The sequence below is a fragment of the Bos indicus x Bos taurus genome, chromosome 14 (genome assembly GCF_003369695.1).
Source record: "Bos indicus x Bos taurus breed Angus x Brahman F1 hybrid chromosome 14, Bos_hybrid_MaternalHap_v2.0, whole genome shotgun sequence".
Lineage (NCBI taxonomy): Eukaryota > Metazoa > Chordata > Mammalia > Artiodactyla > Bovidae > Bos > Bos indicus x Bos taurus.
Genome location: NC_040089.1, coordinates 74,075,271 through 74,102,929, shown reverse-complemented (window position 1 = coordinate 74,102,929; position 27,659 = coordinate 74,075,271). Strand labels below are relative to the sequence as shown.

At 38.4% G+C, this 27,659-nt stretch overlaps 1 protein-coding gene across 3 annotated transcripts in view; it reads left to right on the top strand.

Moving 5' to 3' along the window:
• The window catches only part of OSGIN2 (oxidative stress induced growth inhibitor family member 2), a 29,395-nt gene extending 2,210 nt beyond the window's left edge, over positions 1-27,185 (top strand). For 2 of the 3 annotated variants that reach the window (XM_027561600.1, XM_027561601.1), the window contains exons 2-6: positions 8,650-8,804; positions 17,274-17,410; positions 17,972-18,163; positions 20,341-20,432; positions 25,298-27,185. In XM_027561600.1, the coding sequence (XP_027417401.1) occupies positions 8,650-8,804; positions 17,274-17,410; positions 17,972-18,163; positions 20,341-20,432; positions 25,298-26,330 (1,609 nt within the window). In that variant the 3' untranslated portion in view covers positions 26,331-27,185. Of the gene's footprint in view, positions 1-4,771; positions 4,803-8,649; positions 8,805-17,273; positions 17,411-17,971; positions 18,164-20,340; positions 20,433-25,297 lie in introns of those variants that run through there. The other variant, XM_027561602.1, reaches the window with a different exon arrangement.
• Positions 27,186-27,659: the final 474 nt, after the last annotated feature.

Genomic DNA, 27,659 nt, shown 5'->3' with positions numbered 1-27,659 from the left:
GATGGTAAAGATTCTGCCTGCAATGCAGGAGACGCTGGGTTCGATCCCTGGTTGGGAAAGATCCCCTTGAAAAAGGAATGGCTGCCCACTCTAGTATTTTTGCCTGGAGAATTCCCTGAACAGAGGAGCTTGGTGAGCTACAGTCTGTGGGGCTGCAAAGAGTTGGACACAACTGAGGGACTAACACTTAGCAGTTTTTCTTATAGTAGTATCAATTTGGTAACAGTCTAAGCTTATGCTTCCAAAGTTTAAACTCAGGTAGTAAAACGTTTCATTGTAGTTTGAATGATCATTTAGAAAAGTATTGCTAGATGTGAGAAAAGTCTTTTGTTCAGTTCAGTCCAGTTCAGTCGCTCAGTCGTGTCCGACTCTTTGCGACCCCATGAATCCCAGCACGCCAGGCCTCCCTGTCCATTACCAACTCCCGGAGTTCACTCAGACTCACGTCCATCGAGTCAGTGACGCCATCCAGCCATCTAATCCTCTGTCGTCCCCATCTCCTCCTGCCCCCAATCCCTCCCAGCATCAGAGTCTTTTCCAATGAGTCAACTCTGCGTGAGGTGGACAAAGTACTGGAGTTTCAGCTTTAGCATCATTCCTTCCAAAGAAATCCCAGGGCTGATCTCCTTTAGAATGGACTGATTGGATCTCCTTGCAGTCCAAGGAACTCTCGAGAGTCTTCTCCAACACTACAGTTCAAAAGCATCAATTCTTCAGTGCTTAGCTTTCTTTCTTCACAGTCCAACTCTTACATCCATACATGACCACAGGAAAAACCATAGCCTTGACTAGACGGACCTTTGTTGGCAAAGTAATGTCTCTGCTTTTGAATATGCTATCTAGGTTGGTCATAACTTTCCTTCCAAGGAGTAAGAGTCTTTGAATTTCATGGCTGCAGTCACCATCTGCAATGATTTTGGAGCCCCCCAAAATAAAGTCAGCCACTGTTTCCACTGTTTCCCCATCTATTTGCCATGAAGTGATGGGACTGGATGCCATGATCTTCGTTTTCTGAATGTTGAGCTTTAAGCCAACTTTTTTACTCTCCACTTCCATTTTCATCAAGAGGCTCTTTAGTTCCTCTTCACTTTCTGCCATAAGGGTGGTATCATCTACATATCTGAAGTTATTGATATTTCTCCTGGCAATCTTGATTCCAGCTTGTGTTTCTTCCAGTCCAACGTTTCTCATGATGTACTCTGCATATAAGTTACCTGTGCCATCCTTTTAATTTGTTTTGAGACTTTGGATCATAATGTTTGAAAAACAAAACATGGAAGGCATGTAAAATCATCTTAAATTTCAAATAGTCGTCTAACTTGATGCCTAACAATAGGGTAACTTTTTGCATATGGCTTTTTGCATATGGATAAAGTGCTGTTCTTTAGTGTTTCCTAAAATTTAATTATATTTTCTAATTTATTGCCCCGAATAAAGGAAAAGTAGATATTTTTATTACTCAAAATAAGTATTTGTTTTAAACAGAACAAACATTCAGCAAATTGGATATCTAAAGTGGAAATTTTCACTGTTCTTAGACCATGATGTGGTATGCATATACTATAAAATATGTTCAGAAATACTAAATTTATAATTTAGATTTTGAGTTTTTTACAAAGAATACTTACTAATAGGCCTTTGTTTCACTGCTGCTTTATGTAAATTCAGTGAACCCTATTTTCATTTCATCTCTTGATTCAGTTTTTCATGCCTGTGTTAAACCAGTATTTATCAAGTACCATGAAAGTTTATTACAAATAGTTTATACCAATATTATGGATTAGGTACACAAAGGTTAAACTTATGACCAATGGTAGAAAATCAGAACAAATCACCTGTACTCAGTGGAGAATTAAGAGAAGTTAAGACTTTGGATCCACATACTCTACTTGAGTCTTGAGAGAGGCTAGTATCAAATTGCTTGAGGCCCACACACAGACATACACATAAAACCTGCTAGACCTAATAAATGAATTCAGTGATATTACAGAATCCAAGATCAACATACAATAATCTGTTATATTTCTATATACTAACAGTGAACAATCTGACAGTGAAATTAACAAAACAATCCAGTTTATACTAGCATCAAAGAGATTGAAGTATTTGGAAATTAGCAGAAGAAATGTGAAACTTGTACACTGAAAGTTAGAAAACATCCCTGAGAAGAATGAAAGGCTTAAATAAATGATAAGGAATCCCATGTTCAGGGGTTGAAAAGCTTAGTGTTCTTCAGTTGGCAATATTCCTTGAATTTCTATACAAATTCAATGTAATCCTATAAAAATCCTAGCTACCTTTTTTTTTTTTCTTCCTGGAAATTGATGGAAAGACTCTAAAGCTCACATGGAGTTGCAGGGAACCCAGAATAGCCAAGACATTCTTGAGAAAAGAACAAAGTTGAAGGATTCACACTTCCTAATTTCACAAGTTACTACAAAGAAACAATAATCAAGAGAGCATGATGCACGCGTAAAGGTAAACATAGATCAGTAGGATAGAACTGAGTCCAGAAATAATGCCCTTCACTTGTGGTAAATTGACTTCTGTGGGATCCCAAGACAAATGGAAATAACAGTGTTTCAACAAATAGTGCCACGAATGAATATCCACAAACAGAACAATGAAATGGACTGCTGCCTCATACCATGTAAAAAAAATGAACTTAAATAGATGAAAGATATAAATTTAAAAACCAAAACTATAAAGCTCATAGAGGAGAACAGATTTGTGATTTTAGATTAGGCAGAGCTTTCTTAGATATGACACCAAAAGTACAGCAACAACAAAAAAATAGACTTGATCAAAAATTAAAACTTGTGATTCAGAAGACAATATAAAGAAAGTGAAAAGACAACTCACGAAATGGGAGAAAATATTAACAAATCATATGTCCAGGATATATAAATAGTAGTGAAAACTCAGCAGTAAAAACAACAGCCCAGTTGGACAGTGGGCAACTAATTTGAATTACTCTCTGAAGAAGAAATACAAATGGCCAATATGCACATGAAAAGATGGTTAACATTAGTAGTCACTGAGAAATGGTAATCAGAACTGCAGTGAGATGCTACTTTACAGCTGCTAAGGTAGCTAAAATACAAAACACAAAAAATCACTTGCTGGTGAGGATGTGGAGACGTTGGAACCTGCATATCACTGGTGGGAGTATAAGATGGTACACACTTGGGAATCACTTTGCCGATTCTTCAAGATGTTAAACCTAGGGGCCAGCCATTGCGTGCACTTCTAAGAACATACCTGAGAGAAATAACATACGTTCATGTAAAGGTTTATACACAAATGTTCATAGAATATTTGTAATAGCTAAAAAGAGAAAATCATCCAGATACTCATCAGCTCATGAATGAATAAACAAAACGTGTTGTATCTAAACAGTGGAATATTATTTAGGCCTAGAAAGGAATGAAGTACCAGTACATCCAAAACATGGGTGAACCTTGCGGTCATGCTAAGTGGAAGAACTCAGATGTCAAAGGCCACGTAATGGATGACGGGTCCCATTTATTTGAAATTTCCGGCGTAGGCACGTGCGGTAAGACAGTAGATTAGTGGCTGCCAGTGGCTGCGGGGGGGGAAGAGTGAAGACAGAGCGCTAATGAGTGCAGTGTCTGCTTCTGGGATGGTAAAATTTCTCTGGAGTTATTGGTAATGATTGCAAAACCTTGTGACTATACTTAGAACCCTGAATTGTACACTTTAAAAGAGGGAATTTTGGACTTTCCTGGTGGTCCATTGGTTAAGAACGTGCATTTACTACAGAGGGCATAAGTTCGAACCCTGTTAGGGAACTACAATCCACATGCTGTATAACTTTGCAAAAAAAATAAATAAAAGGGTGAAATTTGTGATGTTTGTGAATTATATCTCATTAAAGGTCTTAAAAGTATTTCCCAGTTCCCCCTATTTCAGTTCATTTCAGTCGCTCAGTTGTATCTGACTCTTTGCAACCCCATGGACTTCAGCAAACCAAACTAACCTGTCCTTCACTATCTCCTGGAGTTTGTTCAAATTCATGTCCATTGAGTTGATGATGTCATCCAACCATCTCATCCTTTTTCACCTCCTTTTCCCCCTGCCCTCAATCTTGCCCAGCATCAGGGTCTTCCAGTGAGTCAGCTCTTGACAGCAGGTGGCCAAAGTATTGGAGTTTCAGCTTTAGCATCAGTCCATCCAATGAATATTCAGGGTTCATTTCCTTTAGATTGATTGGTTTGATCTTCCTGCTTGATCCCCTTGATCAGGGGACTCTCAAAAGTCTTCTCCAGCACCACAATTCAAAAGCATCAGTTCTTTGGTGCTCAGCCTTTTTTATGGTCCAACTTTTACATCTGTACATGACTACTGGAAAAACCACAGTTTTGATTATACAGACCTTTGTGGGCAAAATGATGTTTCTGCTTTTTAACATGCTGTCTCGGTTTGTTACAGCCTTTCTTCCAAGTAACAAACGTCTTTGAATTTCATGGCTGCAGTCACCGTCCGCAGTGATCTTGGAACCTACGAAAATAAATCCTGTCAGTGTTTCCATTTTTTCCTCATCTATTTGCCATGAAATGGTGAGACCAGGTGCCCTGATCTTCATTTTTTGAATGTTGAGTTTTAAGCCAGCTTTTTCACTCTCCTCTTTCACCTTCATCAAGATGCTCTTAAGTTCCTCTTCAATTCTGCCATTGTGGTGATATCATCTGCATATTTGAAGTTATTGATATTTCTCCCGGCACTCCTCATTCCAGCTTGTGATTCATCCAGCCCAGCATTTCACAAGATGTGCTCTGCATGTAAGTTAAATAAGCAGGATGACAATAGACAGCCTTGAAGTACTCCTTTCCCTATTTTGAACTAGTTTGTTGTCCTATGTCCAGTTCTAACTGTTGCTTCTTGACCTGCATACAGATTTCTCAGGAGGCAGGTAAGGTGGTTTGGTATTCCCATTTCTTTAAAAATTTTCCAGTTTGTTATGACCACAGTCAAAGGTTTTAGCACAATGAAACAGAAGTAGATGTTCTGAAATACACTTGCTTTTTCTATGATCCATTGGTTGTTGGCAATTTGATCTCTGGTTCCTCTGCCTTTTCTAAATCCAGCTTGTACATCTGAAAGTTCTCGGTTCACATACTGTTGAAGCCTAACTTGAAGGATTTTCAGCATTACCTTTCTAACGTGAAATGAGTGCAATTGTGCAATAGTTTGAACATTCTTTGGCATTGTCCTTCTTTGCGATTGGAATGAAAACTGACCATTTCCAATCCTGTGGCCACTGCTGAATTTTCCAAGTTTGCTGACATTTTGAGTGCAGCACTTTAACAGCATCATCTTTTAGGATTTTAAATAGCTCAGCAGGATTTCCATCACCTCCACTAGCTTTGTTTGTAGTAATGCTTCCTAAAGCCCAGTTGACTTCCCACTCCAGGATGTCTGGCTCTAGGCGAGTGACTACACTACCGTGCTTGTCGTGGTCACTAAGACCTTTTTTGTTTAGTTCTTCTGTGTATTCCTGCCGCCTCTTCTTAATATCTTCTGCTTCTGTCAGGCCCATACCATTTCTGTCCTTTATTGTTCCTATCTTTGCATGAAATGTTCCCTTGTTATCCCTAATTTTCTTGAAGAGATCTCTAGTCTTGCCCATTCTATTGTTTTCCTCTATTTCTTTGCATTGTTCCCTTAAGAAGGCTTTCTTATCTCTTTTATTCTTTGAAACTGTGCATTCAGATTGGTATATCTTTTCTTTGATCCCTCATATTGTATGTAATTATTTTATATTGTTAATCATGTTCCCATTTTGTCTTGCAACTCTTTTATGTTTTGTCTCCCTATTGGTTGTGAAAACTGATCAGTATCTTTTACTATTTTGATTATGTAACTGTTACTCACTTAATAACATTGTATCATGATTGGTCAACAGAAAGTTGATAGAATTCTGTATCATCAAACCTACTATTTAATGGAAAAGCCTGTAATCACTTTTTAAAATCCAAATGCATATCAGAATTATCTTGGAATATTTTGAAAAATACAAATGCCCAGATATTGCTTTTTTTCTCCAAAGCCCCAGATATGTTTCTGATAAGTAGCTTTGTTTAAAAATTACTGGACTACATGATGATTTTTTACTTTTATCTAGTTTGCTTCACTTCTTGTATTTCATTCAGTTCTCCCATGATTTCATTTAGTTTGTTTTCCAGTTTTGCCATTCCATCTTTTTTTTTTAATGTTCTTTCTCAAACGTTTATCAAGCATAGTAGAAAATCTTTTAAATAGTATGTAATATATATATTTTTAAAAAACATGAATTTTTGCCTAACTGAAAAATTTATGATGTTTTGATTCCACTTGTTTGACGTAGTGTGAATAGAATGCTAGAGTTCTAATTTTAAAGAAATAGATATGCAAAAAGCCCCAAAGGTTAACTGTATAGCACAGGGAGCTATAGTGAATATCTTGTAACAACCTATAATAGAAAATAATCTCAAAAATAATCTATGTGTATATGTAAACTGAATGACTCTGCACCAGAAACATTGTAAGTCAAGAATACTTCAATAAAGTATATAAGTATATATATTAAGAAAAAAGAGGCATCCAAAGGAAGCTGAGGAACCTGTCCTTGACACACATTTAGGAGAAGTATGAGGGACAAGCCCAAGTATAATGCATTCATGTTGAGTTCAGTCGTCAAGCAAGAAGTTGTCAAGCAGAAGGCAAGACAGCTAGTACATCTGGATCTGATCAATGATAAGAGATGAAATGATCTGAAAGGGATGATTGATCTTAAGTTGTTTCTTCCAGGGGCAGCCTTGCAGTGTGAGGAGTAGCCATATTAAATGAAATCTGTTCTGGCAATAATGCGCCAATGTATTGATAGGGAAGTCCAATTATTGGGGGAAGGAAAGCTGTTAGTGTATCCTGGGGGAACTCTGCCCTTTCCAAGGGTAGTTTGGGAAATTGGAGGGTTATAGGAAGGAAAAGGCAATGGCACCCCACTCCAGTACTCTTGTCTGGAAAATCCAATGGACGAAGGAGCCTGGTGGGCTGCAGTCCATGGGGTCGCTAAGAGTCGGACACGACTGAGCGACTTCACTTTTACTTTTCACTTTCCTGCATTGGAGAAGGAAATGGCAACCCACTTCAGTGTTCTTGCCTGGAGAATCCCAGGGACGGGGGAGCCTGGTGGGCTGCTGTCTATGGGGTCACACAGAGTCGGACATGACTGAAGTGGCTTAGCAGCAGCAGCAGGAAGGAGAAATTATTGCTCTCTGCCTAATTCTTTCCATTTGTCTTCCTCCCCTAGGATCAGTGAGTCTTGTGAAATAACTGATCGATTCCCATGTTTGTCATTTGGGGAATAGCAATAACCACACTCACCCACTAGTCAGTACTCAGGTTAACTTTCAGATAATTGGCCTGTTTCTAACTCAGGAATTCTATTTTGAAGTAATCTCGGATAATGCAGAAAATTAACTGTGCTCAAAGGATGCTCCATTTATTGCATGAACGTGTCAGAATGCCAAAACTAGTTTCTTGGGAGGCAGTTGGGAAAGAAGGTAGATTGGAAATCAACATTAAGATCTTTGCACTTTTCAGTATCTCTGAGAATAAGATGTATAAACCTTATTGTTTAGCCAAAACACACAATTTGTAATATATAAGTTCAGTAACTTTTCCTTATAATACTGTATGTAGCTATCTTGTTCCACATGAAAAGTGGAAGTGTTAGTTGTTCAGTCATGTCCAACTCTTTGTGACCCCTTGGACTATAGCCCGCCAGGCTCCTCTATCCATGGAATTATCCAGACAAGAATACTAGAGTGGATTGCCATTCCCTTTTCCAGGGTATTTTCCCAACCCAGGGATCAAACCTGGGTCTCCCGCATTGAAGGTAGATTCTTTACTGTCTGAGCTACCAGGAAAGCCTACGTATATATATATATACTGCCTCTAATGCACACAAGTTTTTATTAATGAGGAAGGAAAAAAAAAGTGAAGGAGACACTTTCCAGTCCTAGGAGATGTCAGAGAATTGTAAAAATGCCTAATACAGTCCTGTGTCTTTGGTCATTAAAAATAGCTTCTTATTTAAAACTTGCCTTCAAGTCATTAAAGAGACAGCAGCTAAAGTCAGCCCTCCATATCCACAGGTTCTACATCCATGGGTTCAACCAACTACAGATGGGAAATATTTGAGAAAGAAAAAGTTCAAAAAGCAAAATTTGAATTTCCTGCATGAAGACAACTGCATACATAGCATTTATATTGTATTAGGTGATAGTTAATCTAGAGACAGCTTGGATTCTGTGGGCGGGTGGAGGTAGATTATATGCAAAAATATGCCATTTTATAAAAGGGACTTAAGGATCCATGGATTTTGGTGTTTGGGGGCTGGGTTCTGGAACCAACCCCCACTGGATAGCAAGGGACCACTGTATTTAGGATTTCTGAGAAAGTGGTGTACATTGAAATGTAGCTAAGCTAATTTGAAAGCATTAATAAAAAGGATTTCCTTTTCTCCTTTTATGGAACTGTTGAATATTTTGTGGCCTAAATAAAAAGTGAATAGAGACAGATTTTTATAAAGGCTATATTGACTATATATCTGTTGTTTTTTGTTCCATGTTTTTCTTTTAAAAGAAACTACAGTGACACTGAAACTGAAGGAGAGATTTTAAATTCATTAGTGCAATATTTTGGTGATAATTTGGGGCAAAACGTTAAAGCTATGCCATTAGTTGAAGAAACTTCTTTACTTGAAGATTCATCAGTGACTTTGCCTGTGGTAGTAATAGGTAAGTTTTATTGCCTTTTATCTCTTAAAATTACAGTTATGATCCTTACTACCTTTATAAATGTATGGTTATATGTAGCACAAATCCATAGGATTGTATTGAAAAGTATTCTTAGGTTGCCTGATGACCAATAACCAAGTCTTTGGAAAGAGGAATTGGTTTATCTGACATTAGATTCTGTATTAGAGTGAAACAGTTTTTCATTGAAGGGCTGAGATTGCTCTATTATTTTAAAACATCAGTAGTCTATCAGTTATGTTGCTTATATGACAGTGTCATGGTCACGATGATAATCAGTGTTATTAGAACCCTGTACAGAGGATTCCTATGTACATTATTGAATTGTGCCTTAGAATCCTATAGCACACTGATGTTGTAAAGTATGGACAGACAGGGAAACTCAGTAGTTGAGTAACGTGTGTACGTTGGTAGTCAGTACTCAGTAGAACATTATAGTACTCTACAGTTATGTTTATAATATTTTAACCACCTATTACTATTATATATCCATCCACCTCAATAGATAGGTATATAAGATATTAAAAGTTAAGCTATTAATAAAACCTGATTACTTCAGAATTATATAATTTTATGGTTTTGTTTTATTGCCTGTATTTAATTACCTGTTATGTATTAGGTTCACCAAAAAGTTCAATCAGGTTTTTCCAGAAGATGAGGCAAAAAACCTGAACAAAATTTTTGGCAAACCCAGTGTGTATGTTGTATGTTTAGTCACTCAGTCATCTGTAACTCTTTGCAACCCCATGGACTATAGCGCACCAGGCTCCTCTCTGTCCATGGGATTCTCCAGGCAAGAAGACTGGAGTGGGTTGCCATTTCCTTCTCCAGGGGCTCTTTCTGACCCACAAATCAAACCCACGTCTCCTGCATTGCAGGCACTCATTAATGTGGACAAGTACTCCGGTGTGAAGCCAAGCTAAAGGAAGGAGTTATGGGACGTAATGAACCTTGATGGCATACAACTTCCTTAGTTTCTTTGATGGCCTGTTTCAAAGTTAATGCAGAGGAAACTTCTGCCCTCTGACTGGCATTTGGACATCTCTCCCTAGGAGACAAAATAAATGAAAGAAAGAGGGGAGGAAGGGAGTTCTGTACTAGATTCTCCTGTAAGGGAGCCGATAGAGCATCTGCAGCAGTCCCGTGCCAGAAACCAAACCCCGTGCTCCACTTCCCATGCATGTCCACCTGGTTTTCTATTCTGGATATCTTGCAGTAGGTAAAGGAAGCCTGTCTTCTTCTTCTGGTTAGGCCATAGCAGGGTTACAAAAGGAAAAACTGTCCTCTGTACCTACTCACCTACCTCACGTTCCCCCAAAACAATTTGTTCCTGTTTGGCCTTAGCAAGCCAAAGAGTGGCTTAACCTTATGTATATAGGGCCATTGTTGCTGGCACTAGCACCATAATGGGCTAATGTCCTAGTTACTTTATGTAATTGGTTTTCTATTGTGAACACATTACCACAAACCTGGTGGCTTTTATAACATAAATGTGTTATCTACTGTTCTATAGAATGGAAGTCCAACACTGGTCTCACTGGACTAAAATCAAGGTATCAGCTGGGCTGCATTCCTTTTGGAGGCTCTAGGGTAGATAGAATGTTTCCTTGCTTTTCTAGCCTCTAGTTTCTAGAGGCTACAGGTATTCCTTTGGCTCCTGAACCACTTCTACATCTTCAAAGCTAGCAGTGCTGTTTTTCTTTTAACCTTTCATAGTTAGATTCCTCCTCAACACAGGTGGGAAAGGGTCACTGTTTCTAAGGACTTGTGTGATTAGTTTGGGCACACTTGGATAATCCAGGGTACTCTACCCCAGCTCATGGTCCTTACTTTAATCACATTTACAAAGTCCTTTTTCTTTGTAACATAACATACTCAGGTTCTTGGTGTTAAGAATGGAAAGTCTTTGGGACTTGGGGTGCATTCTGCTTGTGTGTGTATTTCTCTGTGAAGTGCTTGTTTGTATTCTTTTTGTGTAGTCTTTCGCGTGTTACTTCTTTTTGGTTCTTTGTCTCAGATACTCAGTTCAGTTCAGTTGTTCAGTTGTGTCTGACTCTCTGCAACCCCATGGACCACAGCACGCCAGGCCTCCCTGTCGATCACCAACTCCTGGAGTTTACTCAAACTCAGGTCCATCGAGTCAGTGATGCCGTCCAACTATCTCATCCTCTGTCATTCCCTTCTCCTTCCCACCTTCAATCTTTCCCAGCATCAGGGTCTTTTCAGATGAGTCAGTTCTTTGCATTAGGTGGCCAAAGTTATTGGAGCTTCAGCTTCAGGATCAGTCCTTTCAATGAATATTCAGGGTAGATTTCCTTTAGGATTGACTGGTTTGATCTCCTTGCAGTCCAAGGGACTCTCTAGAGTCTTTTCCAACACCACGGTTTGAAAGCATCAATTCTTTGGCATTCAGCCTTCTATATGGTCCAACCCTCACATCCATACATGACTACTGGAAAAACCATAACTATGACTATATAGGCCTTTGTTGGCAAAATGATGTCTTTGCTTTTTAATATGCTCTCTATGTTGGTCATAGCTTTTCTTTCAAGGAGCAGCCATCTTTTCATTTCATGACCGCAGTCAACTTCCACAGTGATTTTGGAGCCCAAGAAAATAAATCCATAACTGTTTCCATTTTATCCCCCAGTTTCTTTGCCATGAAGTGATGGGACCAGATGCCATGATCTTAGTTTTTTGAATGTTGAATTTTAAGCCAGGTTTTTACTCTCCTCTTTCACCTTCATCAGGAGGCTCTTTAGTTCCTCTTCGCTTTCTGCCATTAGTGGTGTCATCTGCATATCTGAGGTTATTAATAATTTCTCCCAGCAGTATCGATTGCCACTTGAACTTCATCCTGCCTGGTGTTTTCGCATGATGTATTCTCTATGTAAGTTAAATAAGCAGCATGACAATAGACAGCCTTGATGTACTCCTTTCCCAATTTGGAAGCAGTCCTTTTCTCCATGTCTGGTTCTGACTATTGCTTCTTCACCTACATACAGGTTTCACAGGAGGCAGATTAGGTGATCTGGTATTCCCATTTCTTTAAGGATTTTCCACAGTTTGTTGTGATCCACACAGTCAGAGGCTTTAGTATAATCAAGAAAAGAAGTAGGTGTTTTTTTCTGGAATTTCCTTGCTTTTTTATGATCCAATGGGTGTTGGCAGTTTGATCTCTTTCCTCTGCCTTTTCTAAATCCAGCTTGTATATCAGAAGTTCTCCATTCACATACTGTTTAAGCCTAGCTTAAAGAATTTTGAGCATTACCTTGCTAGCATGTGAAATGAGTACAATTTTGTGGTAATTTGAACGTTATCTGGCATTCCTCTTCTTTGGGATTGGAATGAAACTGACCTTTTCCAATCCTGTGGCCACTGCTGAGTTTTCCAAATTTGCTGGCATATTGAGTGCAACACTTCAACAGCATCATCTTTTAGGATTTGAAGTAGCTCAGCTGGAATTCTATCACCTCCACTCGCTTTGTTTGTAGTAATGCTTCCTAAAGCCCACTTGTCTTCCCATTCCAGGATGTCTGGCTCTAGGTGAGTGATCACACCATTGTGGTTATCTGGGTCGTGAAGATCTTTTTTGTACAGTTCTTCTGTGTATTCTTCCTACCTCTTAATATCTTCTACTTCTGTTAGGTCTGTACCATTTCTGTCTTTTTTTGTCCCCATCTTTACATGAAATGTTCCCTTGGTATCTCATTTTTTTGAAGAGATCTCTAGTCTTTCACATTCTATTGTTTCCCTCTATTTCTTGGCACTGATCACTGAGGAAGGCTTTCTTATCTCTCCTTGCTGTTCTTTGGAACTCTGCTTTCAGATGGGTATATCTTCCCTTTTCTCCCTTGCCTTTTGGTTCTCTTTGTTTCTCAGCTGTGTGTAAGGCCTCCTCAGACAACCGTTTTGCCTTTTTGCATCTCTCTTTCTTGGGGATGGTTTGCTCAACACCTCCTATACAACATTATAAACCTCTCTCCATAGTTCTTCAGGCACTCTGTCTATCAAATTTAATCCATTAAATCTATTTGTCATTTCCACTGTATAATCATAAGGGATTTGATTTAGGTCATACCTGTTCTTTGGAAGGACTGATCCTAAAGCTGAAACTCCAGTACTTTGGCCACCTCATGCGAAGAGCTGACTCACTGGAAAAGACTCTGATGCTGGGAGGGACTGGGGGCAGGAGAAGGGGACGACAGAGGATGAGATGGCTGGATGGCATCACTGACTCGATGGACGTGAGTTTGAGTGAACTCCAGGAGTTGGTGATGGATAGGGAGGCCTGGCGTGCTGTGATTCATGGGGTCGCAAAGAGTCGGACACGACCGAGCGACTGAACTGAACTGAACTGAATGGCCTAGTGGTTTTCCCTACTTTCTTCAATTTAAGTCTGAATTTGGCAATAAGGAGTTCAGGATCTGAGCCATAGTCAGCTCCACAGTTTTTGCTGACTGTATAGAGCTTCTCCATCTTTGGCTGCAAAGAGTATAATCAGTCTGATTTCGATACTGACTCTGGTGATGTCCACGTGTATAGTTGTCTCTTATGTTGTTGGAAGACAAATGCTTTATCACATATATGCTTTATAAATATTTTCTCCCAGTCTGTGGCCTGTCTTTTCATTGTCTCAGTGACTTGGCAGAGCAGAAATTTTAAACTTTAATGAAGTACTGCATATCAGTTTTTTCTTTCATAGATCTTGCTTTTGGTCTTAAACATCTAAAAACTCATTACCAAAACCAAGGTCACCTAAATTTTCTCCTATGTCATCTTCCGAAAGTTTTATAATTTAGTGTTCTATATTAGGTCTCACGTCCAACAACATAGGAGATGAGTACATCACCAGAAGGTCAATACCAAAATCAGATTGATTATATTCTTTGTAGCTGAAGATGGAGAAGCTCTATGCTGTTATGTCACTTCAGTCGTGTCCGACTCTGTGCGACCCCATAGATGGCAGCCCACCAGGCTCCCCCGTCCCTGGGATTCTCCAGGCAAGAACACTGGAGTGGGTTGCCATTTCCTTCTCCAGTGCATGAAAGTGAAACGTGAAAGTGAAGTTGCTCAGTCGTGTCGGACTCTTCGCAACCCCATGGACTGCAGCCCACCAGGCTCCTCTGCCCATGGGATTTTCCAGGCAAGAGTACTGGAGTGGGGTGCCATTGCCTTCTCCGAGAAGCTCTATACCGTCAGCAAAAACAAGACTGGGAGTTGACTGTGGTTCAGATCATATACTCCTTATTGCAAAATTCAGACTTAATTTGAAGAACGTAGGGAAAACCATTTAGGCCATTCAGGTATGACCTAAATCAAACCAGTCAATCCTAAAGGAAATCAATGCTGAATATTCATTGGAAGGACTGATGCTGAAGCTGAAGCTTTAATACTTTGGCCACCTGATGCGAAGAGCTGACTTACTAGAAAAGACTTCGATGCTGGGAAGGATTGATGGCAAGAGGAGAAGGGGATGACAGAGAATGAGATGGTTGGATGGTATTACCCACTTAATGGACATGAATTTGAGCAAGCTCTGAGAATTGATGGACAGAGAGGCCTCGTGTGCTGCGGTTCGTGGGGTCATAAAGAGTCAGACACGACTGAGCGACTGAGGTGACTGACTGATGGTATCATTCAACCTTACTGTAAGCTTGTTACTTCCAGGAGTTTTTTGGTGAATTCTTTTGGACTTTCTGCATAATTACAGCATTTACAAACAAAGACAGTTTTGTTTCTTCCTTCCCAATCTGTGTATCTTTAATTTCCTTTTCTGGTCTTAATGCATTAGCTAGGATTTCCTTTCTGGTATGTATTGAATAGGAATGATGAGAAAAGACATGCTTGCCTTGATCTTTTAGGGGAAAAAAAACCCTAAATTCTCACCATTAAGTATGATGTTAGCTATTGGATTTTTGTTGATACTCATGAACAAGTTCCCCTTTGTTGCTCGTTGAAAGTTTTTACATGAATAGGTATTCAGTTCAGTTCAGTCGCTCAGTCATGTCTGACTCTTTGCAACCCCATTAACGGCAGCACACCAGGCCTCCCTGTCCATCACCAACTCCTGGAGTTCACCCACATTCATGTCCATCGAGTCAATGATGCCATCCAACCATCTCATCCTCTGTCGTCCCCTTCGCCTCCTGCCCTCAATCTTTCCCAGCATCAGGGTCTTTTCAAATGAGTCAGCTCTTCGCATCAGGTGGCCAAAGTATTGGAGTTTCAACTTCAACATCAGACCTTCCAATGAACACCCAGGACTGATCTCCTTTAGGATGGACTGGTTGGATCTCCTTGCAGTCCAAGGGACTCTCAAGAGTCTTCTCTAACACCACGGTTCAAAAACATCAATTCTTCGGTTCTCAGCTTTCTTTATAGTCCAACTCTCATATCCATACATGACTACTGAAAAAACCATAGCCTTGACTAGACAGCCCTTTGTTGGCAAAGTAATGTCTCTGCTTTTCAATATGCTGTCTAGGTTGGTCATAACTTTCCTTCCAAGGAGTAAGCGTCTTTTAATTTCACGGCTGCAATCACCATTTGCAGTGATTTTGGAGCCCAGAAAAATAAAGTCTGACACTGTTTCCACTGTTTCCTCATCTATTTCCCATGAAGTGATGGGACTGGATGCCATGATCTTAGTTTTCTGAATGTTGAGCTTTAAGCCAACTTTTTCACTCTCCTCTTTCACTTTCATCAAGAGGCTCTTTAGTTCTTCACATTCTGCCATAAGGGTGGTGTCCTCTGCATATCTGAGGTTATTGATATTTCTCCTGGCAATCTTGATTCCAGCTTGTGCTTCTTCCAGCCCAGCGTTTCTCATGATGTATGTACTCTGCATGTAAGTTAAATAAGCAGGGTGACAATATACAGCCTTGACATACTCCTTTTCCTATTTGGAACCAGTCTATTGTTCCCATGTCCAGTTCTAGCTGTTGCTTCCTGACCTGCGTACAGGTTTCTCAAGAGGCAGGTCAGGTGGTCTGGTATTCCCGTCTCTTTCAGAATTTTCCACAGTTTATTGTGGTCCACACAGTCAAAGGCTTTGGCATAGTCAATAAAGCAGAAATAGATGTTTTTCTGGAACTCTACTGCTTTTTCGATGATCCAGCAGATGTTGGCAATTTGATTTGGTCCCTCTGCCTCTTCTAAAACCAGCTTGAACATCTGGAAGTTCACGATTCATGTATTGCTGAAGCCTGGTTTGCAGAATTTTAAGCATTACTTTACTAGCGTGTGAGATGAGTGCAGTTGTGCAGTAATTTGAGCATAGGTATTGGATTTTGTCAAATGCATTTTCTGTTCTGTTGGTATTATGATTTTACTTTTTTAGTTTTGTCTTTCATTTCTTTCAAGGAAATTAGCTCTTTTCCTCAGTATTTGTAATTTTAAAAGTTTTGTGAAGTAAAATTGTTTGTATTTTCCTTTCTTTTGAGGTTTGTGTCACACCTAAAGGCTTCCTACTAGAGCGTTATATGTAGAAGGATTGCTCTCTTTTCTGTTACCATGATTTTACTTTTCATATTTACATCTTTGACTTTATTTTATTTGGGGCAAAATATTAGTCAAGGATCAGAATTTTCTCTGATGGCTAAAAGTTGTCCCAGGTGGATTAAATTTTTGGTAGATGGAGATAATAGAAAAGTGGCAATCCAGACTAAAGGAACTATAGAAATCAAAGTAGTTTAACAGGGTTCGACAAAAAAAGCTGGTTTCCAGTTTTGTTTTAGGTAAAGGAGATACAAATACAGGAGGGAGGTTGTTAGGTGGGGCTTAGAAGATGGTTGAGAGCAAAATGTGGAGAGCTCTTGATAATCAGAAACAGACAGTGACAGGCTTTAGGACAGGTTGGTTAATACAGTGAAGACTGTGTTATAGAAAGTCATTTGAATGTAAAATGTGAAATGATTTGGAGTAGATGACTCTTGAACAAGAAGAGATTTTTTGTCTTCTGAGTGAGAGTATATTAATGAGAATAGCTATAACAGCTGAATGGATAAAGGTGACAGAAGAGGTTTAGAACTATAATTAACTCAGGATTTTGCTAGTAAGTATAATACTTTGAGGAGGAATGAGGTTTAAAGGAGAGGGCACCAAAAATGGAGGAAGTCATGAATTTGATTTTGAACACGGTTATTAGTCGTTCAGTCAGGTGGAGTGAAAAAGTGGCATATGGAAATATGGGATATATTTTGATAGTAAGAGGTCAGCCTAGAAGTCTGATTTTGAGGTTAGCAGCGTAGCGAGTTGAAGTTTTGAGTAGGTGAGATCCCCTGAAGAAAACAGGAGAGAAAGTAAAAGTCTTCTCTTGCAAATACTTGGTTTTAAGAATTTAGGGAAGGAAGAATTGATGGAGGAGAAACGCCATCTGTGAAATGGAAAAGCCAAAGAACGTGAGTGTTAAGATTAATGATACACCCCTCTCCCCTTTTTTAAAAATAGGAAATGGACCCTCAGGAATCTGCCTTTCTTACATGCTGTCAGGCTACAGACCGTATTTATCATCAGAAGCAATTCATCCAAATACAATCTTACATAGTAAATTAGAGGAAGCAAGACATCTTTCCATTGTTGATCAGGTATTATTTTTTACATGTCAGTCCTTTTCAATTTTTTATACTGAGACAAGATTAATTTTCTGCTACATGAGCATTGTATTTCTTAACTGAAAACCTTTCCTTTTAAATAACACTTTCTAACATTTTAATTTTAGATTTGTAAGTATATCTTGCTGAGTTAACTTCCATTTATTTTCCTGAATTAATTAGAGCAGAATTTCCCAAATTACACCCTGATGGAGTTTTTAATAGGTGCTTTATGCTCAGGTAAGTTTTGGAAATGCTGCTTTTTATTATTAAAGTGTTAGGGTAGATATATTAAGGCATACTGCCATATTAAAGCCATCTTCAAATTTTGTAGTAAAACGATCTGATTAGCTTTTTGAAACAAACCATTTCCCATGTTTATTTGACCTGAGAATCTATTAAGATCTCTAAGGAACATCAGTGTTTTGTTGCATGCTGTCTGTAAAATGCTGGATTGGAGTAATGGTTTTCACTATTACGTTAGCTGGAGTTTGTTTGTTTTTTCCAAACTCTGCCTTTTTTCTTTATGTCTTTTTTTTTTTTTAACTTATTTAGGACTTAGAATATTTGTCAGAGGGCCTTGAGGGCCGATCATCCAATCCAGTTGCAGTACTTTTCGACACACTTCTTCATCCAGATGCTGACTTTGGGTATGATTATCCATCCGTTTTGCATTGGAAATTAGAACAGCATCATTATATCCCTCACTTAGTTCTTGGTAAAGGTCCACCTGGTGGAGCTTGGCACGTGAGTATATCTTTCTTAGCATTTTAGTGAGTGTGAGTTATTTTGTATGACGTCTTGATAAGACCGTTTTGATTCTTAAACATGATATAATGTTATATATGATGATTACCAAATCTTTATCTGAGAATTTTAATGTGTTCAGTTAAATCCAAGTTAATTGCTAGTAGAAATTAAGCCAAATTTGATTACTGGTAGTGTCTTAGAATAAGTGTTTCTCTAAGAATTATATAGAGAATATTTAAGAATGTTGGGCATAGTAAAAAAATGTTTGTTTACTTATTGTAGAGTTTACAAAATCTCACACAATATTTCATACTACTACCTGTTATTTCCCTACATTTTCAAGAGCTTCAATGAAAAAATGTATTGTAAAAGAAAAAAATTGTATTTGTCTGCTTGGGTTGCTAAAACAAAAATACCGTAGAGTGAGTGGCTTAAAAACACACTCACATTTTGAAGGTTGGAAGATCCAGGACCGTGGTGCCAGATGACTCAGTCTGTGGTGAGGGCTCCTCTTCGTGCCCTCACCAAAGAGAGGGTAAACTCTTCTTGTAAAGTCACTGATCCTGTTTTCAGGGCATCAGTCCCATGACCTCATCTAGCCCTAATTAACTTACAAAAGCCCCATCTCTAAATACTGTCACATGTGGGGTTAGGGTTTCAGCAAATGGATTTGGGGGGATGATACAATTCAGTCTATAGCAGAAGTTAAACCACAAAACTGACCAACACAAAGAGCCAGCCTGTTTCATTGGCAGGCAGCAACTAATAATTGTTTTTTACTCCTGTGTTCTCAGAAGTTAGTATAGTGTCTAGCATATGGTAAGTACTCATTTGTTGTACAAATGTTAAATAATATTTGCTGTTATGAAATACAGACTTCATGGGAATTTTAACATTTAATATCAACTCTTGAGTATAAATTTCAGTTGGATGTTCCTGTGTTAGTGCAATGTTATATGACTGAAGGTTTACATTTATCAAACAACTGTTTTGGAACATTTGTAGATGAAATATATCACGAACTTTTTTAAATCTTAATTACCTTTATGGTAATGGATCATAGCTATCAAAATATCTATGCCTTTTAGCTCACATGTTTATGTTTGCTTTGTTAATAAGTAGCATTCTTAACAAAACTGCATTTATTGAAACAGCCATGAAACAGTTTTTAAGTTTTAGGCTACCTTCTATAAATTCCCGAGTTTTTATTTTACTTGTTTGTTTTCTCCTTAGAAAAATGTGCTGCAGGCAATAATTCATGTTTTCTTTTCTCCCACTTACATATCAGAAAGTTAAAGTATGGATAAGCCTTGATTACTAGAAACGTATTTGAATCAGTGGTAACGTGAAATATACCTGAAACTTGGTTCTGATCCTAGTATCAGGCCAGCCTGCTTCAAAGCAGTGGCAGCCTTATGCATTGTCTTCCTGTGGTGGTTTTGTACTATCACAAATAGTAAGACTGTAAGCCACAGTGCATAGTAATTGCTCTATAAATGTTAGCCTGTAGTAATAATAATGACTCCCATTCCCAATACTGGGCTTTATAGAAACAGGGAAAGAAGGATTCAGATTAGGAGAAAAAAAAAAAAAAACACAACTTAAAAGAGTTGGTTGAAAGAGATCATTGAGGTCATTGGGAGAGATGGTTTTGGCCTTTGGGCTTTTCTTGCTTTGTGCTGAGCAAAATAGAAATAAGTAGGGCAAGCGTGAAGGGGCCCACTTCCTTAAAGGCAGCTTTGGCTTCAGCAGTGAGTCTGTTCTTAATCAGAACCACTTGCTTATTTCCCTGGTTTCTTAAAGTGTTAGGAATTAACTTTTTCCCTTTTGTTTAAAGTGTGAAAATAACTGATTTGCTCCTCTGACACTGTATTCTGCATCTAATTATGTTTTATAGGCCAAAGCTATCACCATTGTGTAGGCATCGGGTAATGTTGTAAATCTGATTTATAAATGTATAACTGTATGAAAGGAGTATACACACTACCAAATGTTGAAAGTATTTGAAAGTTAATTGGAATAAATTTCAAGAGGTAATTTACAGACCATTTAGGACTTCTTTGAGCTCTCCTTATCCAGACTTAGAGTAAATGAGATGGGTTTGGTTTAAAAAAAAAAAAAAGACCATGTTACTGATAAAATGTGTTTTTTCTTACACATTTTTATTCAAATAGAATATGGAAGGCTCAATGTTGACAATCAGCTTTGGAAATTGGATGGAGCTACCTGGACTTAAATTTAAAGACTGGGTATCTAGCAAACGAAGGTAAAGATCAAACTATTAAAATTTTGATATACAATGGGAAAGAGTCTGTCAGCAAATTTCAAAATAGTTGTGACCCTGTCTTAGATGAATAATATTGATGTTTGTATCTTTCAAATAAAACCTCCTCATCGTAGTGGTTATGAGCTAGTTCTATTTAGAGATTTTATAACACGAAGTACACAGAGGTATGGACTTGCTGCAGATTGTTACCACAATTTATCTCACTCTACTGTTAAACCACTCTCTGTTTAGTTATTTTCTTGTCCACCTACATATCCTTTACTTGTTTACTTATTTTTAAGAATGGGTTTGTATAACTTATTTTTATAAGTGGATATGTATATCTTCATGTATACATATCTCTTGTGTACATTCCTAAAGTATGCATATACTTATTTTTATAAATGGATCACTTCATCTAGTGCATATCTCAGATACCTAAAGTATTTGACTTTTCCGAGTAGAAGAGTATATATAATGAATAATTTAAAAAGGCAAAAGACTTATACAATCTGAAGGAAAACCAGAGTATACATAATGAATAATTTAGAATGATGGAATAAAATAGATTCTATGATGTGGTCATCTACTTGGCTATAGAGGTAAATATTTAATAAGAATAGTAAAGTATGAGAATAGAAATTATGAAAATCTCAACTTGAAAGAATACAAGTTTATTTTGTATTTATTTTGGAGAAAGAATTCAAAGTTGAAAGAAAGAAATTATGAAAAGCCTTATCATTTTCAAGTCATTTTCATTCCTACAGATAGGAATTACCAATACAGAGAATCTACTCTGACCGCTCAGAGAAACAATAAATTAAAACAGGAAGTTACACAAAACCTTTGAAATAGGGCTGTAATGTTCAAATGCTTGACTTCCTGCTAGATAAAAACCATGTTAATCTACAGTAGTTTTCCTTAATTTGAGAAGATTTAAGGAGAGTAAATTTAAACCAGCATGGGTAATTGAAATTAAACCTTTCAGATATTACTTTGGGATTTTTTTTTTAACAGAAGTTTTATTGTATAAGTTTGAAATGTAAAATTGCAAAATCAGGCAAATTGTATAAATTCTTGATTTTCATAAAAAAGTGAAATTGCTCAACTTATTTTCCCCTTTATGATGCAGGTAAACAAGGAAAAGCTTTAAGATTTGTGTACCAGAAGTGTTCATCCTTCCAAGTTGAGCATGTTGTGTTTAAGTAACATATGAAAATGACTCTTGTGATAAATATTAGCTTTAGTTCCTGCTCTTGCATAGTGTTGAGAAGAGTGTTAGACCTCTCGAGATTGACTGCAGAGTTTGAATTCTGATTCTGTAACTTTTAATGTTATGACACTGGTCAAATAACTTAAAATAGCTGTCATTTCATTAGCTATCAATTTCCTAGTTTGCAAAATTGAGGTAGTAATAATTATAATTATTACATAGGATTTCTATAAAAATTGAGAGTTAATAAATTCTAAATCTTAATTACTATAGTTATTAAACTTCTCACTTATTCCAGTTACAAGTTACACTGAATTGTGTGAAATGAATTGGTGGGTTTTGTTTTGTTTTTTTGGCCCCACTACATGGCTTGTGGGATCTTAGGTTTCCAACCAGGGATTGAACTCAAGCTCTTGGCAGGGGAAGTGCAGAGTCCTAACCACTGGACTACCAGGGAATTCCCTAATTTGGTGTTTTTTCTGCTACTTACCTCCAATTGGGGCACTGTTTAAGGATACTAATGCCCATTGCTTTACAGTTCAAGTGGAAAATAAAAGATGTATTAATGTGCTTTTTTTTTTCCCATAAGAGCAGATTATATTTATAGATCTCCTTATGAGTAGGAAGGATGTCAAAGAATTTCAGTTAAAGTGGAGTCGCGCAGTCGTGTCCGACTCTTTGCGACCCCATGGACTGTAGCCCACCAGGCTCCTCCATCCATGGAATTTTCTAGGCAAGAGTACTGGAATGGGTTCCCATTTCCTTCTCCAGGGGATTTTCCCAACCCAGGGATCAAACTGGGACTCCCACATTGCGGGCAGACGCTTTACCATCTAAGCCACCATGGAATCCCAGAATTTCAGTAGAGCTATTCAGAACCCTAAAGGATGATGCCATCAAGGTGTAGCATTCAATATGTCAGCAAATCTCAAAGACCCAGCAGTGACCACAGGCTGGAAAAGGTCAATCCTCATTGCAGTTCCCAAGAAGGGTAGTACTAAAGAATGTGCCACCCATTGGACAGTTGCACTCATCTCTCATGCTAGTAAGTTCAGTTCAGTTCAGTCGCTCAGTCATGTCCGACTCTTTGTGACCCCATAGATCGCAGCACGCCAGGTCTCCGTGTCCATCACCAACTCCCAGAGTTTCCTCAAACTCATGTCCATTCAACCATCTCATCCTCTGTCATCCCCTTCTCCCCCTGCACTCAGTCTTTGCCAGCATCAGGGTCTTTTCAAATGAGTCAGCTCTTCGCATCAGGTGGCCAAAGTATCGGAGTTTCAGCTTCAGCATCAGACCTTCCAATGAATATTCAGGACTGATTTCCTTTAGGATGGACTGGTTGGATCTCCTTGCAGTCCAAGGGACTCTCAAGAGTCTTCTCCAACACCACAGTTCAAAAGCATCAATTCTTTGGCACTCAGCTTTCTTTACAGTCCAGCTTTCACATCCATACATGACTACTGGAAAAACCATAGCCTTGACTTGACTTACTTGCTAGTAAGGTCACACTTAAAATCTTGCATGCTGGGCTTCACCATTATGTGAACCAAGAACATCCAGATGTCCAAGCTGGGTTTAGAAAAAGAAGAACCAGAGATCGAATTGCCAACATTCACTGGATCATTAAAAAAAGCAATGAAATTGCAGAAAAACATCTACTTCTGTTTTATCCACTACATTAAAGTCTTTGACTGTGTGGATCATAACAAACTGAGGAAAGCTCTTAAAGAGATGGGAATACCTGACTATCTTACCTGTCTCCTGAGAAACCTGTATGGGGTCAAGAAGCAACAGTTAGAATCCTGCATCAAACATCTAACTGGTTCACGATTGAGCACTGAGCACATCATGAGAGATGCCGGGCTGGATGAGTCACAAGCTAGAATCAAGATAGGCAGGAGAAACATCAGCAACCTCGGATATGCAGATGATAGCACTTTAATGGCACAAAGTGAAGAGGAACTAAAGAGCCTCTTGATGAGGGTGAAGGAGGAGTGAAGAAGCCAGCTTAAAACTAAATATTATGAAAACCAAGATCATGGCATCCAGCCCCATCACTTCAGAAGGGGAAAAGGTGGAAGTAGTGACAGATTTCCTCTTCTTGGGCTCTAAAATCACTGAGCATGGTGACTGCAGCCATGAAATCAGAAGACGATTGCTTCTTGGCAGGAAAGCTATGGCAAACCTAGATGATGTGTTGAAAACCAGAGACATTACTCTGCCAACAAAGGTCCGTATAGTCAAGGCTCTGATCTTCCCAGTGGTCACGTGTGGTTATGAGAGCTAGACCACAAAGAAAGGCAGAATGCCAAAGAATTGATGCTTTCAAACTGTGGTGCTGGAGAAGACTCCTGAGTGTCTCTAGGACAGCATGGAGATCAAACCAGTCAATCTTAAGGGAAATCAACCCTGAATACTCATTGGAAGGACTGATGCTGAAGCTGAATCTCCAGTATTTTGGTCATCTGATGCAAACAGCTGAATCTTTGGAAAAGTCCCTGATGCTGGGAAAGATTGAGGGCACAAGGAGAAGGGCGTCAGAGGATGAGATGGCTTGATGGCATCACCGATGCAAAGGACATGAACTTGGGCAAGCTCGGAGATGATGAGGGACGGGGATGCCTGGCGTGCTGCAGTCCATGGTGTCGCAAAGAACTGGACACAGCTGGGTGAATGAAGAATAAATGAGTAGGAAAATACAGAGAGAAATGTTATCTGTTTAAATGTAGGATGATTTTGTTCGGCCAAAGACAGATCTGAATTATTTTTGGTCATTATGAAAATGAAAAGCAACTTATTAAAAATTGTGTCTAGATATTATCTTTAAGAATTATATATATTACAGCCAGACCTGTAATATCTCGATGGTTATAATCTAATTCAGTCTACAGTTGTATAGAATACAGACTGATAGTATAACTGTAGGCTGAATTATTTAGATTACAATTGTGAGATAGAGTAAAACAGTAATTTTCAGTAAGCCACATTTTAATCCATTTATTTAGTAGAAGTTTATTGACAAAGACAGCTAATCTGAACAGATACTTAGACAAGACATTGGGGAAACAAAGATGCTTTAAATACAGTTTCTACCCTCATGGGACTTACTCCATTGATAAAAATAATTTATTAGCATTTAAAAAATTTATTTTTGGTGGCACTGGGTTGTCTTTGCTGCATGCAGGCTTTCTCCAGTGCCGTGAGCAAGGGGGCTGCTCTGAGTTGCAGCGCGTCAGCTCCTCGTTGTGGTGCCTTCTCTTGCTGCAGAGCACAGGCTTCAGTAGTTGTAACACGTGGGCTCCGTAGCTGTGGTTCATGGGCTCTAGAGCGTGGTCTCAGCACTTGGGGCACACGGTCTCAGTTGCTCCATGGCATGTGGAATCTTCTGGACCAGGGATCAAACCTGCGTCCCCTGCATCAGCAGGCAGATTCCTATCCACTGGACCACCAGGGACAGCCCCTAATTTATTAGCGTTTTTAGAGAAAAGGAAAGGCTTTCTTTCTTTGTGAAGTGTTAGGGTAAGAGTTAGTTTTAGCTTAGACAGTCCAGAGGAATAAAAAGATAAAATAGTGGACTAGATGGAGAAGTAGTAATCATGGAAACTAAAAGTATTATCCTCATGGAATGTTCTTCCTTTTCTTTTCATAGGAACCTAAAAGGGGATCGAGTTATGCCAGAGGAAATAGCTCGCTACTATAAACACTATGTCAAAGTCATGGGTCTTCAGAAGAATTTCAGAGAGAATACTTACATTACCTCGGTATCAAGACTCTACAGAGATCAAGTTGATAATGATGGTCAAGGCCGAAATATCTCAACACAGCATTTACAGATAGAGAAGTCAAAATTCGCCAAGAGAAACTGGGAAATCAGGGGTTATCAGCGAGTAGGAAATGGTTCTCATATTCCCTTCTGTCTCTTTGCTGAAAATGTAGCTCTGGCAACTGGAACATTAGACTCTCCTGGCCGTCTGGAAATCGAAGGGGAAGATTTTCCTTTTGTGTTTCATTCAATGCCTGAATTTGGAGCTGCTGTAAGCAAAGGAAAGTTGCGTGGCAAAGTGGATCCAGTGTTAATTGTAGGTTCTGGGCTTACCGCAGCTGATGCAGTACTGTGTGCTTACAACAATAATGTCCCTGTGATTCATGTGTTTCGCAGACGAGTAACTGATCCAGACTTAATTTTCAAGCAGCTTCCCAAAAAGCTTTACCCAGAATACCATAAAGTCTATCATATGATGTGTACTCAGTCATATTCTTTAGACTCAGATCTTTTATCTGCTTATACTAGTTTTCCTGAGCACCATGTGCTTGCCTTTAAGTCGGACATGAAATGCATTCTTCAGAGTATCTCTGGATTGAAGAAAATATTTAGGCTCTCTGCAGCAGTAGTGTTGATAGGTTCTCATCCCAATCTGTCTTTTCTGAAGGAGCAAGGGTGTTACCTGGGCCATAACTCAAGCCTGCCAATCACATGTAAGGGTAATCCTGTGGAAATAGATGCATATACCTATGAGTGTGTTAAAGAAGCCAACCTTTTTGCATTGGGTCCATTGGTTGGAGACAATTTTGTTCGATTTTTAAAGGGAGGGGCACTGGGTGTTACACGCTGTTTAGCTATAAGACAGAAGAAAAAAAAGCATTTATTCGTTGAAAGAGGAGGAGGAGATGGCATAGTGTAGAGCAGGTTTACAAGTAATTTATATGGACACTTTACCATTAAAGATTTTTAATAGAGATATTACAGTGTACTGGCTTGAATTTTCTGAACTTGAATTAACTAGGAGAGCCTCAAGCGATAATAACTATTTTTTAAAGTTAACTAGAATTTTTGTCCTGATTACATTGTAATGTATCAAAGGTGTCAATTGTCAGACAAATAGAAGCACTGCCAATCTGATATACTTTAAGTTCTCACTTAACTGAAACATTCTTTTCTTCTAAGACTTACTTTTTTGTGATCACTGTTGATTATTTATGTTTGATTCCCAAAATATAACAGCATTGAATCTATAAAGCTGCAGTCATTAAATGGCCAGAGCTTCCCCTCACTTTATATATTGAGTTACTGTGCTGTTCAAGGATGGTTCAGAGACAGCATCAGCTCCACTTGTGGCTTGTTAGAAAGGTAGCCTCTCAGGCCGCATAGCAGACTCACTGAATCAGAAATTGCATCTTAATGAGATCCTCAAATATGTATGCTTATTAAAGTTTGATACACACTGGTCTAACAGAAAATGGGATATAAATGTATATATGCTGAGGGTGGGTGGAAATAGAGGGGATAATCAACTCAGGTTTTATTTATTTTGAAATTATCAATTGTATGTCTAATTTATTGACAAATATGATGGGATTTTTTTTATTGTTGAAACCTTGACAGGCAATTCATATTCTCAGCTTCTAATAAACCATTTAATAATGCTGGCATATATTCAGGAACCTACCAAGGTAGTTTCTGGAGCTATATTCTCTAGTTAACTAGCATAACCCTTAAACGAATTTGCATTTCAATAAATTTTGAATGGAACTACTTATTTCTGTGTGAACACTGAGTTAATTTCTGTCACTGAAACTTAAAGATGTTTGGGTGTAAGTACTTTTAATATTGCAGTACTTTTTGAGTATTACCAGAATTATTTTTATCAGAATTATTAAAGGTTAAAATATAGAAGGTAAAAATCTGCCTTTCCTATTCTCAAATGGTTACTTTGAAATTCTTTGTTGGAGATGACATAGCATTTAATCCTATGGTTATTTATTGAAGTATGTGTTCTGTCTTGGTTTATACCTAGGTGTGCTTAATGTCTGTATTTTCATACAAATCTCCAAACATTTTGTGTTAGACAAAGAAGTGTTACAAAGTTCTCTGTGGCAAATTGAATTTCCCGGTCTTTCTCTCTCTTTTTTCTTTTTGGTTAAATTTATTTCACCTGGAATGTGTTTATTCAAAGTCTATTTCTATTTTTTTGGTATAATGGACTAGAAGTCAGGATTTATCTGTCCGTGTG